This window comes from Oncorhynchus masou, chromosome 8, assembly GCF_036934945.1.
Source record: "Oncorhynchus masou masou isolate Uvic2021 chromosome 8, UVic_Omas_1.1, whole genome shotgun sequence".
Lineage (NCBI taxonomy): Eukaryota > Metazoa > Chordata > Actinopteri > Salmoniformes > Salmonidae > Oncorhynchus > Oncorhynchus masou.
Window position 1 is genome coordinate 19,024,200 of NC_088219.1, and position 19,049 is coordinate 19,043,248.

The 19,049-nt window shown below is 41.8% G+C and overlaps 1 protein-coding gene across 5 annotated transcripts in view; it reads right to left on the bottom strand.

Annotated features, from left to right (window-relative positions):
* Positions 1-5,502: 5,502 nt before the first annotated feature.
* Positions 5,503-19,049, bottom strand: part of LOC135544325 (transmembrane protein 164-like) — a 40,805-nt gene continuing 27,258 nt past the window's right edge. For 4 of the 5 annotated variants that reach the window (XM_064971848.1, XM_064971846.1, XM_064971844.1 and 1 more), the window contains exons 4-6: positions 10,895-10,973; positions 6,481-6,581; positions 5,503-6,027 (exon numbers count right to left, since the gene is read on the bottom strand). In XM_064971848.1, the coding sequence (XP_064827920.1) occupies positions 5,821-6,027; positions 6,481-6,581; positions 10,895-10,973 (387 nt within the window). In that variant the 3' untranslated portion in view covers positions 5,503-5,820. Of the gene's footprint in view, positions 6,028-6,409; positions 6,582-10,894; positions 10,974-19,049 lie in introns of all 5 variants that reach the window. The other variant, XM_064971845.1, reaches the window with a different exon arrangement.

Sequence of the window (19,049 nt, forward strand, 5' to 3'; positions counted from 1 at the left end):
AGCTTCTGATAGGCTAATTGACATCATTTGAGTCAATTGGAGGTGTACCTTCAAACTCAGTGCCTCTGCTTAACATCATGGGAAAATCAAAAGAAATCAGTCAAGACCTCAGAAAAATAATTGTAGACCTCCACAAGTCTGGTTCATCCTTGAGCAATTTCCAAATACCTGAAGGTACCACGTTCATCTGTACAAACAATAGTACACAAGTATAAACACCATGGGACCACGCAGCCGTCATACCGAACAGGAAGGAGACTCGTTCTGTCTCCTAGAGATGAAAGTACTTTGGTGCGAAAGGTGCAAATCAATCCCAGAGCAACAGCAAAGGACCTTGTGAAGATGCTGGGGGAAACAAGTACAAAAGTATCTATATCCACAGTAAAATGAGTCCTATATCGACATAACTTGAAAGGCTGCTCAGCAAGGAAGAAGCCACTGCTCCAAAACCGCCATAAAAAAGCCAGACTACGGTTTGCAACTGCACATGGGGACAAAGATCGTACTTTTTGGAGAAATGTCTTCTGATCTGATTAAACAAAAATAGAACTGTTTGTCCATAATGACCATCGTTATGTTTCAAGGAAAAAGGGGGATGCTTGCAAGCCGAAGAACACCATCCCAACCGTGAATCACGGCAGTGGCAACATCATGTTGTGGGGCTGCTTTGCTGCAGGACTGACTGGTGCACTCCACAAAATAGATGGCACCATGAGGAAGGAAAATTATGTGGATATATTGAAGCAACATCTCAAGACATCAGTCAGGAAGTTAAAGCTAGGTCGCGAATGGGTCTTCCAAATGGACAATGACCCCAAGCATACTTCCAAAGTTGTGGCAAAATGGCTTAAGGACAACAAAGTCAAGGTATTGGAGTGGCCATCACAAAGCCCTGACCTCAACACTATAGAACATTTGTGGGCAGAACTGAAAAAGCGTGTTTGAGCAAGGAAAAACTGAGTTTAAATGTATTTGGCTAAGGTGTATGTAAACTTCTGACTTGTAGATACGCTACACATACTAAGACAGCTAGTTCATTCGCTCTGATGTTTTCTCCAGTGAGATACACTTCCTTCAATTCCCAAGAGGCTGAATGTATGAAACACAGAGAAGGGGGGGGGGGCATTTTTAGGGAAGCCTGGCGTCCATAAATACACGCCACTAATCTACACTTAAAAAAATATAAACACAAGATTTTACTGAGTTACAGTTCATAAAGGAAATCAGTCAATTGAAATAAATAAATAATGCCTTCATCTATGGATTTCACATGACTGGGAATACAGATATGCATCAGTTGGTCACTGATGCCTTAAAAAAAAAAGGTAGGGGCGTGGACCAGAAAACCAGTCAGTGTCTGGTGTGACCTCATGCAGCACGACATAGCCTGATCATTTGATCAGGCTGTTGATTGTGGCCTGTGGAATATTATCCCAAACCTCTACAGTGGCTGTGTGAAGTTGCTGGTCATACACGTCAATCTACAGCATCCCATACATGCTCAATGGGTGACATATCTGGTGAGTATGCAGGCAATGCAAGACGTGGGACATTTTCAGCTTCCAGGAATTGTGTACAGATCCTTGTGAAACGGTACCGTGCATCATCGTGCTGAAATATGAGGTGATGGCGGTGGATGAATGGCATGACAATGGGCCTCAGAATCTTGTCTTGTCAACTCCGTGCATTCAAATTCCCATCGATAAAATGCAATTGTGTTCATTGTCCGCAGCTTATGCCTGCCCATATCATAACCTCACCATAGGGCACTCCTCTGTTCACTATGTTGACATCAGTAAACAGCTCGCCCACAACGCCATCTGCCCAGTACAGTTGATATCGGGATTCATCCATAAAGAGCACACTTCTTCAGTGTGCCTGTGGTCATCGAAGGTGAGCATTTACCCACTGAAGTCAGTTACAACCCTGGTGAGGACAACGAGCACAGAGTCTGTTTCTGACAGTTTGTGGAGAAATTCTTCAGTTGTGCAAACCCACAGTTTTATCAGCTGTCCGGGTGACTGGTCTCAGACAATCCTGCAGGTGAAGAAGACGGATGTGGAGGTCCTGGGCTGGCGTTGCATGTGGTCTGCGGTCATGAGTCCGGTTGGATGTACTGCCAAATTTTCTAAAACAACGTAGGAGGCGGTGGTAGAGAAATTAACATTCAATTCTCTGGCAAATGCTCTGGTGGACTTTCCTGCAGTCAGCATGCCATTTGGACACTCCCTCAAACCTTCAGACATCTGTGACATTGTGTTGTGTGACGAAACAGCACATTTTAATGGCCTTTTATTGACCCCAGCACAAGGTGCACCTGGGTAATGATCATTCCGTTTAATCAGCTTCTTGATATGCTACACCTGTCAGGTGGATAGATTGTCTTGTCCAAGGAAAAATGATCACCCACCCTAATGTAAACACATTTGTGCACCAAATGAATTAAGCTTTTTGTGAGTATGGAACATTTCTGGGATCTTTTATTTCAGCTCATGAAACATGGGACCAACACTTCACATGTTGCATTTATATTTTTGTTCAGTGTATTATTAGTACCTGAGGTATTCACTGAGAAAATACAATTAAAGGGCAAAAATCACTTTTATTGTCAATAAATACAACAGTGCACATTCACCCAGAAAAAAACAAGTGTACAAAAGTAAACCATATCACTTTTTTTCTTTACATGTGTACTTGTTAGGTAACACAAATATCCCTCATTACAAAATGGGAGCGATCCAATGATCGAAGTGAATAGGAAATGAAAATGCTACTTAAAACCTCTTCAATTGGCTGTAATACTTCCCTTATAACAGGGGTTCCCAGTTACTGTCCCAACGTAGAGCTATGCAGGTTATCAATAAACAGATGCACTATGTATTTAGAACATATATATTGGGCTACATGTATGGACTGAAACTGGGATGGCACACATCAAGAACTACCAAACTCCAGAAGTCTTTCCCATTGTGCATATAAGCGCCTGAGCAATGGGGAAAATGGAGCAGCTACAACCCCACTTTCAGAATAGAGGTGCAAACATCGGTTTTAAACCCCACTTTTTTTTTACCAGAAAATGATCATCTATTGGATAATTTTAAATGATTAGTAATGTTTGTATTAAAATGTAATGTCCATTTGATAAATAATCAGAAGGCCTAATATTACATGCTTACATCTGTGAAATATTCCCCAAGCTGTTTACAGGCATTTAACACCATTCTGCATTTTTGTCATCTATTTTCCCCAACTTCAAATCAATTAAATCACATTTGCTACTTAATGGAAAAAATGGAACAATGGAACAGTTCTGGCTGAGCCCCATATGCCAGTTCACAATGGCCGCTTCACGGTTATAATGTAGCCAAGTGATATCTGTATGCGACTATGTTCTAAATAAAAAAGCACAGGGTATTTGGATCTCCATAAAACAGCTCTGCTTGCGGACCCGGCTCCACGAGGGGGCAAAAGCGGGCTTAGCCCCCTCAGTTAAAACGTGTGCCACTTCAGTTTTACGTCTCTATATAAAAACAGCAAAAAAGTTCAAATTATCGAGTGACAGGTTGGCGCAAAATCAGTATCTGCGCACCTCAGTGTATGTATATGTGTAGGGGGGGCTATGGAAAGCTACTAGGCGGTTAAGTATGACTCCTTTGGGGTTGGTTTCCATAATACGCGTGGGGAAAATGATGCTCATCTGTGGTAGGCTACGTGAATAATGTGATACGCCTCTGCCTGTAATAGGCTCATTTGATTTTGATTTATAAGGGCAGGTCAAGTTCAGTTAAATCCCCACCACTACAGAGTTTAGTTAGCTTCTTAGCTAGCTGTAAAAGGTGTTAGTGTTATTAGCCTATTTTGCTCTAACCAGCTAATCTGCCACGATGGATATCAGAAACGAAACCGCCGCCAAACCCAGCAGCGATGATGCTGCCGAGCTCCAGCTCGCTCAGCGTGAAGAGCCTGCTCACTCTTCCACAAGTGCCACAAGCATAATGTCTCCACAGACCCCTCCAGCTGTTCCTGATCTTGGAACAAAGAAGCCAGCCCAGGTTAGCAAAGAATTCTACCATAGCTGCAGGTTTTCTGGGCCTTATTCCAAGGCGGGTATTGTAACTGGAAGCATGCTATTGATAGAATAAAAGGATGCGCTTGGAACGCATAAAGCATTTGAAATGCACTGCAGAAAGAAAACAAAGTTTTAAGTGCTATGGGAACTGAGGTGTCAACACTTGTTAATGATAGGCAACTGGCACAAACTCCTTTTCCACTTTGACAAATGTGTTTAGTCAGCAGACGAAGCATGCTACACCCAAGGAAAGCTCAACTAATCCAACTGGCATTTGTGTGGGATTTTACTAGAAGATTTCAGGGAGAATGGAATGATTGATTACTCAGGAAGTTCCACAGAGCATCAAGGAGGCTGCAACTCTGAAAAGGTAAGAAACAATCTAGCTGGTTGGTTTTTATCATAATCTTGGTAGTATAGCCAGTGACATCCTTTTCAGCAACAACCTAGAGTATGAATGGCAAATGTATTTTCATTGCCAAAAAACAAAAAGGGCTTGCTTAGTGTGTAGGGTGCTGTACATGGTGCTGATAGAGCACTCAATGGTCTCGGCCTTTGAACTTTTACGTTTATTGTGATAAGCAGAATTCATTATAATTCTAATCGAAGGACCCAAATGATAGCTACATATCGATACATTTCACCATAGAAATAGAACGTAGGCTTTCTTGGCAGCCTATTGGTTTTCATGTTTTTAAAATGGAACTGAAATGGAAACGTATTTATGGTAGGCCGGCATTGCTTAATTGATTACAGGGGGAGGAACAGGGTTGGAGAGCCCTGCTGTAGGATGTGGTCTTTTGCATTCTCCTTTTGTTACTGTAACTAGCCCAGATTCTGTCATGCCTTTATCAATCCGCTTTTGTTTATAGGCCTATAGTAGAACTAACTCTTTTGTTCTGTTCACATTCATTTGTTCACATTCGCTGTGTCATTTTTCTAAGCCAAACTGCTATTCAGTATTTTTGTTTGCATGATTAACTAGTCTACTACTTTCAGCATTTAGTTTGCAGTATTTTGGTAATACGGCTGTGTGTACGCCTGCATTCACATTAGGCAATTCACCTATTATAAAAAGCCTATATTGTAGCCTATATTCATTACCAAAATGGCCTTGTGTAGGGCGCTGTCCATTGTGCTGATACAGCACAGTGGAGCTGGGCTACAGATTTCATGTTAATCTGTCACTTCAAAAAGCACTCACTGGTCTGAGTCTCTGCATTTGAATTTAGTTTATTACGTTATAGCGTGATAAGAATTCAATATAATTCCAATGCAAGAACCCTTAAAAATTGTGTCCCCCTCACCGAGTTCAACTGCACCCCTTAATCACTTGAAGCCTGTCCTGGTGCCGGGTCTGTGTGCTTGGCTTGGTAAGTCATTTTGACCAAATAAGCCATTTCTACCCTTTTTTAATCAAATATGTACACTGCTGAGACAAGTACATTGTTTTATTGTTTATGGTGACAGCGCTTCAAACGGTGCCAAAAAAAGTCAAGCCCCCCTCCAAGCATTTGCACCCCCACTTTCAGACAAAATCAGGCGCCCATGATTGTGCATGCATATAATGCAATCCAGCACAAACACTAAAGGAATGATATTTCATTGACTCTGAAATGATTATAACTTTACAGTAAATAAATATGGTAAAGGTGGTACAGATGCATTAAAAATGTGGATAGAAAATCCCAACATAACAGGCGTTTGGATTGGAAAAGGCTACGTTCGTGTTTGTCTCTGTGTGTGGATGTTCAGTCAATCTTCTTGCTGCGCAGTCTGGCGGTGTCCAGCAAGTACCTGCAGGTGGGGCCGGTGTGTTGGGAGAGGAGGGTCAGGGCCTTCCCATGGACCAGGGTCAACAGAGTCTGGTGACCCGCAGCCCAAACCCGGTACCAAGGCCCATAAAATGGATCTGACACTGCTGGACACAGCATGTTGTTCAGATTGACCTCGGTCATCTGGGAAGAGGGAGAGAAAGAGACAAAAGTGAGAGACTATGTAGAAGGAGACACACTGAGGCCACAGGAGGTTGGGGAGGACTGGCTAGTGGTAATGACTGGAGCGGAATTAGTAGAATGGTATGAAATACCTTAAACACATGCTTTCCAGGTGTATAATACCATTCCATTTGCGCCGTACCGGCCATTACTATGAGCCGTTCTCCCTTCAGCAGACCTACTGTAACGGTGGCCTTGCTTGGTGTTTGTTTCCTTCGTGCCATCAGTCAGGCAGAGTGGGAGAAGAGCAGTCCGCTGTGTCATGCAGCTCATTAGTCATGCTAGTGTGACCTGTACATTAGTGTCAGACTCCTATATCTGTGTCATGTGTCTCGTTACTGGCCTCTCTTTTAAGAGCGAGTGAAGAGGAGTTGCACCGAGTGTCCAGTAGAGGGCTCCCTCCATCAATCTTACCAGGCCCAGGCCCTGCAGGAACAGGAAGTGATAAAGGAACAGGATGCCAGTGGAGAGGATAGCCCACCACATGTCCCCCAGGGGCTCCGGCTTGTACACACCTGGGGGAGGGGGAGGCAAGAATAGTAAATGTATGAACATAATTCAAAACAGAACTGAAAATACAGTTATGGATTTCTTCCATTTTATGGCAGACTAATCAATATGGGTATTCTCAAGTTCCCTTGAAAATTAAAGAATGCAGCTGGCAGTGGATTTTTTTTGTCCCGAGACCCACTATTGCATGCCTTTTCACAATGGGTGTGCCGATCTGTCATACTCATATTCGTAATGGGAATGACTTGTGATCGGAAAACCCGGAAGTGCAATTTAAAATGCCGGTAATGGCTATATCTCAAATGTGCATTACTGCGCTATATCACCCAGAGTACATCATTAAGTTTCTTCACTCATTGTAAATAAAAAAATGCCCATGATTTACTTACTTGGTCCTATTCAATTATGAATGGAATAGACTAATAAATTGCCTAATGCATGGCCAGTTACTACGGACTGCATTTATTCCAGACAGATTCAGATGAAGGCAGGCACATTTTTTGCCCCATTTATTGTTTCACTTTCGTGAGAAGCAAAACTTCTCTCCCAACACTTTTACAATCAAAATAAACAATCTACATTTGTGATATTATTTTCTAATGATTTGTTGCGTGGCAAACATGCCTGTGCGAGAAAAAGTAGCGAGCAAGCAGGGGCTTGGATCATGACAAAACGAGAGACTTATACATATTATGCGGACAGAAAGTAGGCCTACTAAACAAGGCAAAGTAGACAGACAAAAACAACTTATGGCCTCAGCAAAGTGTGAGAGCAAAATTGCTAAATGATGCTATAATACTGTAATTGCATCAAATGGTTGTTTTATGCAACAGAATAAGGGGTTGTTAGAACGCTCATCTGTGTGTTCTACTGAGGGTGGGCCTCTGGGAGATTAAACACTGACAGGAGATTTATGTCTTTGTGTGATACCGCATCTCCCACTGGGGTACCAGGGGGAGATGGCTCCAGTATGGAGTTGGGGGGCCAGACCCTGGTCTCCATACAATGAGGACAGTATTTACAGCAGATACTGTTTGCTGTGAATTATTAGCAACCTTGTGACCCATCCATACAGCCTTTGTTTGTCACAAACATCCAGGGGGATGGACTTTGCTACAAAACGCTGTCGCTCAAATCCGCTGGTTGAGTTTTCAGAGGTGATCACCACCAGCTCCATTACTGCACTGATGAAATAATAAAGCCTGATTGTTTTGAAGAAATCTAAAAGTCTCTCCTTCTGATAACAATAATTCCACCACAAAGGTCAAAAGGAAATAAATTGATTTAACAATGACTAGCTACGGATTGTGATTTATACACGGAGAAAGGGAGACTTGTTCCCTGAGACGAGTGAGTGACATGAGAGCGGCTTGTTCTAATCTCAACGTTGCAGCAGGTTTAACCAATCCCCCGTCCATTTTATTTACAGACAAAAACTACCTAATAGTAGTTTAGAGCACCCAGCGCCTCACACAACTTGAGTGAAAGAAAAATACGTGCTGTCAGCTCCAGATTACAGATAATTAGAAAATACTTGTCATAATCGTATTTGAAAAATGATCCATATCCTTTTTGATACTTGTTTTGTCCGAGTACTCAGCACAGCCCTACTTTTCACTATGTTAAAAAACAGTGTTGAGTAGATAAGTGTGTGCATGTACTAAGAACGTTTGTATTTTTAATAATATTTGTATTGAGTTTTATTGAATATCACGTAAAAATGTGTACTGACAATGCAATTGTTTGTCCAATGCGGTTGCTTAAACATAACAATAATAATCAAATGCAGCCTTGGCTTTAATGAGGCCCTTCCCATCCCAGACTCCCATTTTTGTTAATATATTACAATGATTCCCTACACTATTCAGTGCATGTTTTCTCACAAACTAAAATTGAGCAAACAGTGCATAATGTTTGCAGCCAGGAAATGAGAGCGATTTCTACATTGGCCACTTGACCCGATGTCCACTAGATAACAGCCAAAAAGTCAAAACAGCTTTCCTACTTTGACAACAGGTGCCGGCCCGGCGGGAGATATCAATAAGCAAATATCACAACACTGGCCAGCCAAACACAACACTGGCCAGCCAAACACAACACTGGCCAGCCAATCACAACACTGGCCAGCCAATCACAACACTGGCCAGCCAATCACAACACTGGCGGGTAAATAATACTGTGAAACACTATCATTCCACTATTACTGCAGATATACAGTGTCTTCGGAAAGTATTCAGACCCCTTGACTTTTTCCACATTTCATTATGTTACAGCCTTATTCTAAAATGGATTAAATAAAAATCATCAGCAATCTACACACAATACCACATAATGCCAAAACGAAAAAAAAAAAAAGGTTTTTAGAAATAGTTGCAAATTTATTACAAATAAAAAACAAATACCTTATTTACATACTGTAAGTATTCAGCCCCTTGCTATGAGACTCGAAATTGAGCTCAGGTGCATCCTGTTTCCATTGATCATCCTTGATGTTTCTACAACTTGGAGTGTCCACCTGTTTCTGGAGGAAACCTGGCAACATCCCTACGATGAAGCATGGTTTGGAGGTGTTTTTTCAGCAGCAGGTACTGGGAGACAAGTCATGATCGAGGCAAAGATGAACGGAGCAAAGTACAGAGAGATCCTTGATGAAAACCTGCTCCAGAGTGCTCAGAACCTCAGACGTGGGCGAAAGGTTCACCTTACAACAGAACAACGAGCCTAAAACCACAGCCAATACAACACAGGAGTGGCTCTGAATGTCCTTGAGTGGCCCAGCCAGCGGCCAAACTTGAACCCAATCAAACGTCTCTGGAGAGACCTGAAAATAGCTCTGCAGCAATGCTCCCCATCCAACCTGACAGAGCTTGAGGATCTGCAGAGAAAATGGGCAAAACTCCCCAAATACAGGTGTGCAAAGCTTGAAGCAGTATTATTAGAGAAGAAAGATAAAGGTTTTGTTCGGGCGCCAAGCAGGTATTAACCAAGCCAAAGGAAAAGTGTAGAATAGAGTGTACCACTACCAGACCCACACACATCAGCAGAAGAGACTGCCTAGAGTGTAGCCTGTTTACCAGAGGAGAGAAGAGAGAAGACACACCATATAAACCCACATCACAGCACAGGGTGACCCTACCAATAATACCTCATACAATAATAATAATAAATGGCAGAGCAATTGAACCGCAACTTTATTTCCTCCTTCCTTTACTGCTGAAGCGCTCTTAAAGAGGCAGCGCACAGTGAAGGCTCCGTGCAGGATTTCTCCACAAGCTTGTAGCATCATACCCAAGAAGACTTGATGCTGTAATTGCTGCCAAAGGAGCTTCAACAAAGTACTGAGTAAATGGTCTGAATACTTATTTAAATGTCTAAAAAAACCTGTTTCTGCTTTGTCATTATGGGGTATTGTGTGTAGATTGACAAAGAAAATCAACAATTTAATCAATTTTAGAATAAGGCTGCAATGTAACAAAAAAGTTGAAAAAGTTAACGGGTCTGCATACTTTCGAATGGCACTGTATTACGGACATTTTCTGAAATTACAATGCAGAAAAATCCTGCGTGTAGCACCTTTAAGCCATACTGTTAACTCTACAGTACAGATATGGACTTGGTTTTTGTTTAGTTTTTTAGCTCGCCAGTGATGCTGCTATGACAGGGATATGAATTATTCCTTATGTTCACAGATATGTTGTGTTTAATACATCAGACTGTTGTTCCAAATGAGTTTGAATTTGTTAGGAGCCAGGGTGGTGTGTGACCGTGTTTTTTCGGTTTCATTTTGAAGCAATTTAGCATTTTCATCCTATTGGAGAAATGGTAGATCACGATGGATAGTTCATTCCATTCTCTTTGTTCAAATTGTAGCCTAGTCTGTTGACCCAATTTGTAAGTCGCTCTGGATAAGAGCGTCTGCTAAATGACTTAAATGTAAATGTAAATGTTGACTCCCGATGTATTGGAGCTAATTCTAACAGTCTCTATTCCTCTGAATTGTTAAGTTCATTTAGTTTTTATTGCCATATTAGGTTTGATTTTAATGTTAAACATGGATAATTATCACATTCTCACAGAAAATAAATAATGTCAACAGTGTTTGCAAGAATCGCATCACAACACTAGATGGCAGTCTAGTTTACTCCAGGGCTCTGCCTCTCTCACTGCAACAATTTCATAACTGGGAGGAGGGTTTTGATTGGTTAAGGTAGTAGTGAGAAGTAACTCAAGATGGTTCAAATTCTTAATGATAGTGAAGCACCCATGGAATGGAGACAGAGCACAGAATTCCATAAGTACAAAAGAAGCTGGCACGTACCTCCTTTCCTGAAGAGGTATACAGGCACCAGGTAGAGCAAGGAATGCTGGATGTAGTAGACCTCCTTCTCAAATGGAAGCTGAAGAAACAAAATGGACCAGTGTTCAGTATCTACATGATCATCATCAGCTTCATTATAGCAGTACAGATATGTACATGTCAACAATTAGTGTTTGCCTTACTATATTGAATGTTAAACAATGCCCTGCTCCTGCATTTCACATTGTTTGGCTATGGAAATATTTGAAACTGTGTGTGTGAGAGCACAATTGGATCAAAACATGACTGGTGTTTCGGATTCAGTTAGACTAACTTGCGTAGAAAACAAAGAGAACCCTTCCCTAGGCATGAGTGTAACCAATCTGTAAATTGCCAGCCAGCCTTAACAGTGAAAGGATCTGTGAGTGAGATGGTGAGCTGGAACGAAAGGTGAGAGGTCGGTTGGTAAAGCACTGGAAATCCACAGCAGTTTCTCTCTTGTCATGTCAGTCACTTACAATTAGGCCATATCAGCTTATTGTTTTTAGATTTAGTCAAGTAGACAGCCTTCTTTTTTTAGTCACTCAGTAAGATATTAAAACTGCACATGTTTCTCTCCACCCCATGGCAAAATGAGTAACCGGGTTCCTTTGACATGAACTTTTTTTAGCCAATTGTCTTTTTTTTTTTTTTTTACACCATAGAGAATCAGATAAAAATGTAGGCTACACTGCCCATTGGCTTCATTGCATATTCAAGCCTGTCTCAAAATACAACACTCCCCTTTTAAAGCTCTCCTAGAGGATGGTTGGCCACCCTCTGTAGTCTGTAAAATATTGCAACATTACAATTACAAACAAATACTTTTATATATATTTAAAAATAATTCCCTCCAGGGCTTGAAATGAAGGACGCCCCGTCGGTGTCTATGGTTGAAAATAGACTCTGGGGCAGTTCTGGGACGACAGAACGTAAAATCATACAACCACTGTACATTAAACATGTATAATTAAGCAAATGAGGCTGATGTAACAGATCAGTCTGTTTAGCCTAAAATATTGATACAGTTTTAATTCTTCATATTATAAACTCAACAATGCCGACATGGCTGTAGAATACGTGCGAAAGTTCCAAAATGCAATTAGCGGAAAACACCGTTCTCAAAAGCGCTCCGCATGTGTGAGCGGTTTCATGCGACATTGATGAAAATATCAATTCGAAATTAAGAAAGACTGGAGCTCTAAAAATGCATCAACTAGCAGGGGTTACTAATATTATGCCTTTGGCTTCTGGACAATAAAATACTGTTGAAAACCAATGAGAAAAATGCTGGTTTCAAAGTCATGATGGTGTTAATAAAATAATTCCCTCAACATTTCTATGGTTGTATTTTGGTTAGGCTACTTTGAAACAAGACATGCTTCATAAAATAAAACATTCAGGGTTTCAACAATTAAGTTTATGGTTAAATAGTCGTAAAATGCTGACCGCCTCCACTCTGATTCAAGTTGTGTTGTGACCATTTGATCTAAAACGAACCGTGCCTGGAGGACAACTTGTAAATAGCCTCGTTATGTGTTATTTGTGTTATTTTAGTATTACTATTTTCTTTTGATCAATTTGTTAAAATGTTCTTTTTCGTACTAGTTAAATTAAAATTATATTAACTGCATTGTTAGGAAAGGGTTCGTTTAGTAATAATTTCATTAAATTATTTAGACCTTAATGTTAATTATTATTTGTCAAACATGACTAGTGTTTAGCCTCGATTTTCTGTCATTAAAAAAAAGTCTAACTTATGTTTGGCCACATTTTCTGGCGCCTCCATCACGTCAGTATCAGTTTGGACATGAAGCTGTAGAGAATATGCAGAAGGCCCAACAAAATGTAGATTTGGGGCCCCCAAAATGCTCTGACTGCATGTGTGGGTATGGATGAGGGTATGCAGATGCACCGAGCCATTACGCCCCCCCCATGATGAGTTCAGATTGTATGTGGCCCCCACCCCCATCAAAGTTGCTCATCCCTGCCTTGGATGACCGTGTCTGTGCTGTAGCATACACCCTTGCCTTTCGTGACCACGGACTTTGCTGATAGTAAATACAATTTCTCAAATACAATACAATTTTCCTCACTGTTTTGTCAGGGGTTCCTGAGAGTGTCCTGTCACATGTTGCTGCTGTTACTCAGCCAACAACACAATAAACCCTGACTGCCTGTCTCTCGACTGCCAGGCAGCAGTAAAAGAGGTAGGAATTGGTGGTCATAGGCCCAGAGCAAGTCAAGGGGACTCAACCATACCGAAGGGCAACGCCACCTAATGAGGCCATAGTTATGCAAGTAGCATTTGTCTTTATTGCTGTTCAACATTCAATACAGTTGACACAAATGGCTGGAAAACTTGACTTGAGACATTCAAAGGATGCATCCACTTTTTAAGAGAGACAAATCTTCTGTATGAACAAAACCTATTCCATATCCTTACTGCTCATCAGAATGACCATCTGTCCAAACCGGACAGCATAGATAAACAATCTTCAGGAAATAAACTAATTCCATTCAGGTATTGTGAACGGGACTAAAATTAAAATAAATGTCTTGTTTGGTTTGGATATTTACCACCATTTTTATTTATTTATTTTTATTTCACCTTTATTTAACCAGGTAGGCAAGTTGAGAACGAGTTCTCATTTACAATTGCAACCTGGCCAAGATAAAGCAAAGCAGTTCGACACATACAACGACACAGAGTTACACATGGAGTAAAACAAACATACAGTCAACAATACAGTATAAACAAGTCTATATACGATGTGATCAAATGAGGTGAGATAAGGGAGGTAAAGGCAAAAAAAAGGCCATGGTGGCAAAGTAAATACAATACAGCAAGTAAAACACTGGAATGGTAGATTTGCAATGGAAGAATGTGCAAAGTAGAAATAAAAGTAATGGGGTGCAAATGAGCAAAAATAAATAAATAAAATACAGTAGGGAAAGAGGTAGTTGTTTGGGCTAAATTATAGGTGGGCTATGTACAGGTGCAGTAATCTGTGAGCTGCTCTGACAGTTGGTGCTTAAAGCTAGTGAGGGAGATAAGTGTTTCCAGTTTCAGAGATTTTTGTAGTTCGTTCCAGTCATTGGCAGCAGGCGGCCAAAGAAAGAATTGGTTTTGGGGGTGACCAGAGAGATATACCTGCTGGAGCACGTGCTACAGGTGGGAGATGCTATGGTGACCAGCGAGCTGAGATAAGAGGGGACTTTACCTAGCAGGGTCTTGTAGATGACATGGAGCCAGTGGGTTTGGCGACGAATATGAAGCGAGGGCCAGCCAACGAGAGCGTACAGGTCGCAATGATGGGTGGTATATGGGGCTTTGGTGACAAAACTGATTGCACTTTGATAGACTGCATCCAATTTGTTGAGTAGGGTATTGGAGGCTATTTTGTAAATGACATCGCCAAAGTCGAGGATTGGTAGGATGGTCAGTTTTACAAGGGTATGTTTGGCAGCATGAGTGACGGATGCTTTGTTGCGAAATAGGAAGCCAATTCTAGATTTAACTTTGGATTGGAGATGTTTGATATGGGTCTGGAAGGAGAATTTACAGTCTAACCAGACACCTAAGTATTTGTAGTTGTCCACGTATTCTAAGTCAGAGCCGTCCAGAGTAGTGATGTTGGACAGGCGGGTAGGTGCAGGTAGCGATCGGTTGAAGAGCATGCATTTAGTTTTACTTGTATTTAAGAGCAATTAGAGGCCACGGAAGGAGAGTTGTATGGCATTGAAGTTTGCCTGGAGGGTTGTTAACACAGTGTCCAAAGAAGGGCCAGAAGTATACAGAATGGTGTCGTCTGCGTAGAGGTGGATCAGAGACTCACCAGCAGCAAGAGCGACCTCATTGATGGATACAGAGAAGAGAGTCGGTCCAAGAATTGAACCCTGTGGCACCCCCATAGAGACTGCCAGAGGTCCGGACAGCAGACCCTCCGATTTGACACACTGAACTCTATCAGAGAAGTAGTTGGTGAACCAGGCGAGGCAATCATTTGAGAAACCAAGGCTGTCGAGTCTGCCGATGAGGATGTGGTGATTGACAGAGTCGAAAGCCTTGGCCAGATCATTGAACACAGCTGCACAGTAATGTTTCTTATCGATGGCGGTTAAGATATCGTTCAGGACCTTGAGAGTGGCTGAGGTGCACCCATGACCAGCTCTGAAACCAGATTGCATAGCAGAGAAGGTATGGTGAGATTCGAAATGGTCGGTAATCTGTTTGTTGACTTGGCTTTCGAAGACCTTAGAAAGGCATGGTAGGATAGATATAGGTCTGTAGCAGTTTGGGTCAAGAGTGTCCCCCCCTTTGAAGAGGGGGATGACCGCAGCTGCTTTCCAATCTTTGGGGATCTCAGACGACACGAAAGAGAGGTTAAACAAGCTAGTAATAGGGGTGGCAACAATTTCGGCAGATAATTTTAGAAAGAAAGGGTCCAGATTGTCTAGCCCGGCTGATTTGTAGGGGGTCCAGATTTTGCAGCTCTTTCAGAACATCAGCTGAACGGATTTGGGAGAAGGAGAAATGGGGAAGGCTTGGGCGAGTTGCTGTGGGGGGTGCAGTGCTGTTGACCGGGGTAGGAGTAGCCAGGTGGAAAGCATGGCCAGCCGTAGAAAAATGCTTATTGAAATTCTCAATTATGGTGGATTCATCAGTGGTGACAGTGTTTCCTATCTTCAGTGCAGTGGGCAGCTGGGAGGAGGTGTTCTTATTCTCCATAGACTTTACAGTGTCCCAGAACTTTGAGTTAGTGTTGCAGGAAGCACATTTCTGCTTGAAAAAGCTAGCCTTGGCTTTGGGGAGGTACCTGGTAGGTTCATTGATAATTTGTGTGAGATTGAGGGCATCAAGTTTAGATTGTAGGATGGCTGGGGTGTTAAGCATGTTCCAGTTTAGGTCGCCTAGTAGCACGAGCTCTGAAGATAGATGGGGGGGCAATCAGTTCACATATGGTGTCCAGAGCACAGCTGGGGGCAGAGGGTGGTCTATAGCAGGCGGCAACGGTGAGAGACTTGTTTTTAGAGAGGTGGATTTTTAAAAGTAGAAGTTCAAATTGTTTGGGTACAGACCTGGATAGTAGGACAGAACTCTGCAGGCTATCTTTGCAGTAGATTGCAACACCTCCCCCTTTGGCAATTCTATCTTGTCTGAAAATGTTGTAGTTTGGAATTAAAATTTCATAATTTTTGGTGGTCTTCCTAAGCCAGGATTCAGACACAGCTAGAACATCCGGGTTGGCAGAGTGTGCTAAAGCAGTGAATATAACAAACTTAGGGAGGAGGCTTCTAATGTTAACATGCATGAAACCAAGGCTATTACGGTTACAGAAGTCGTCAAAAGAGAGCGCCTGGGGAATAGGAGTGGAGCTAGGCACTGCAGGGCCTGGACTCACCTCTACATCGCCAGAGGAACAGAGGAGGAGTAGAATAAGGGTGCGGCTAAAAGCAATAAGAATTGGTCGTCAAGAACGTCTGGAACAGAGAGTAAAAGGAGGTTTCTGGGGGCGATAAAATAGCATCAAGGTATAATGTACAGACAAAGGCATGGTAGGATGTGAATACAGTGGAGGTAAACCTAGGTATTGAGTGATGAAGAGAGAGATATTGTCTCTAGAAATATCATTGAAACCAGGAGATGAACAAAGCACACAACATGGTTGACAACTATTTAGAAAATAGTTTGGAATGAAGTATAAATGTGCTTTCCTTGCTATTGAGATATGAAATTGAAAAAGTGCTTGATGTGTGTTCTGGACAGAGAGCAGATAGTTGGATATAAAACACAGGAAGATAACAGTGATCTTGTAATTACAGTGAGAAATGTTTTAGCAACACTCACTATAACAGGCCTCACATACAGAAATGACAAGTTTTAAAACACACCCAATAGGCCTATCTAAATGTATAAAATGAAAACATCTTAAAAATGATCAACACACTAACACAGCCATATGATCTCTGGTGACCATGTGACCGTTGAGAAATAGCAATAGCATTACAAAGCACAGATCAGTGTGATCACAGATCACTTTGATGACGCAGTGTATGTGTGAACCCTCCTCCCCCTCACCATGTAGCTCAGATTTACCAAACTCAGTCCTGGTGACCTCAAGGGGTACACGTTTTGGTTCAGCTGTGTAGTGTTAGGGCAAAAACCAAAACGTGCACCCCTTCAGGTCACCAGGACTGAGTTTGGAATATAGCTTTACAAGACATACTCCAGCTGGACATGTGGCTCCTCCCCAGGACAGAGCACGCCCGTCCCTACACACCAAATCAAATCAAATTGTATTTGTCACACATGGTTAGCAGATGTTAATGCGAGTGTAACCCCCCCCAGGTTTGCGCCAGCATCAAGGACAAGACATGGTTCATCTTCCCTCTCTATGATAAAGGAATTGATAGACTGTTCAAACAATAAAAGTACTGGGAATTTGAGATGTGTGAAATTAATCTCTATGCTCCACTGACACCTCCCTTTGGTTAAATCCTGGCAAGGATCTATCATACAAAAGGCCACTAAAATATGCAGTTGTCACACAACGCCACAGATGTCTCAAGTTGAGGGAGCGTGCAATTGGCATTTGAATGCAGTAATGTCCATTAGAGCATTTGCCAGATAATTGAATGTTCATTTCAATACCATAAGCCTCCTCCAACGTCATTTTAAAGAATATGGCAGTATGTCCAAACGGCCTCATGACCGCAGACCACATGTATGCAACTCCAGCCCTGGACCACCACATCCGGCTTCTTCACCTGCGGAATCATCAGATCATTCACCCAGACAGCTGATGAAACTGTGGGTTTGCACAATCAAATAATTTCTTTGCAAACTGTCAAAAACCGTCTCAGGGAAACTCATCTGCATGCTTCCTCACCCGTGTATTGACCTGACTGCAGTTCGGCGTCATAACCAACTTCAGTGGGCAAATGCTCACCTTAGATGGCAACTGGTATGCTGGAGAAGTGTGATCTTCACGGATGAATCCCAGTTTCAACTGTACCATGCAGATAGCAGACAGCGTGTACGGCATCGTGTTGGCAAGCGGTTTGCAGATGTCAACGTTGTGAACAGAGTGCCCCATGGTGGCAGTGGGGTTATGGTATGGGCAGGCATAAGCTACAGACAACAAACACAATTGCATTTTGAATGCACAGAGATACTGTGACGAGAGCCTGAGGCCCATTGTTGTGCCATTTATCTGCTGCAATCACCTCATGTTTCAGCATGATAATGCACAGCCCCATGTCGCAAGGATCTGTAAACAATTCCTGGAAGCTGAAAATGTCTGTTCTTCAATGCCCTGCAAACTCACCAGACATGTCACCCATTGAGCATGTTTGCGATGCTCTGGATTACAGGTCAACCGATTTATGATTTTTCAACGCCGATACCGATTACTGGAGGACCAAAAAGGCCGATACCGATTAATCGGCCGTTTAAAAAAAAAATATATTTTTTTTTATTTGTAATAATGACAATTACAACAATACTGAATGAACACTTATTTTAACTTAATATAATACATCAATAAAATCAATTTAGCCTCAAGTAAATAATGAAACATGTTCAATTTGGTTAAAATAAAGCAAAAACAAAGTGTTGGAGAAGAAAGTAAAAGTGCAATATGTGCTATGTAAGAAAGCTAATGTTTAAGTTCCTTGCTCAGAACATTTTTTTTATTTTTTAACCTTTATTTAACTAGGCAAGTCAGTTAAGAACAAATTCTTATTTTCAATGACGGCCTAACATGAGAACATATGAAAGCTGGTTGTTCCTTTTAACATGAGTCTTCAATATTCCCAGGTAAGAAGTTTTAGGTTGTAGTTATTATAGGAATTATAGGACTATTTCCCTCTATACCATTTGTATTTCATTAACCTTTGACTATTGGATGTTCTTATAGGCACTTTAGTATTGCCAGTGTAACAGCATAGCTTCCGTCCCTCTCCTCGCTCCTCCCTGGGCTCGAACCAGCTACACAACGACAACAGCCACCATCGAAGCAGCGTTACCCATGCAGAGCAAGGGGAACAACTACTAGAAGGCTCAGAGCAAGTGACGTTTGAAACACTATTAGCGCGCGCTAACTAGCTAGCCATTTCACTTCGGTTACACCAG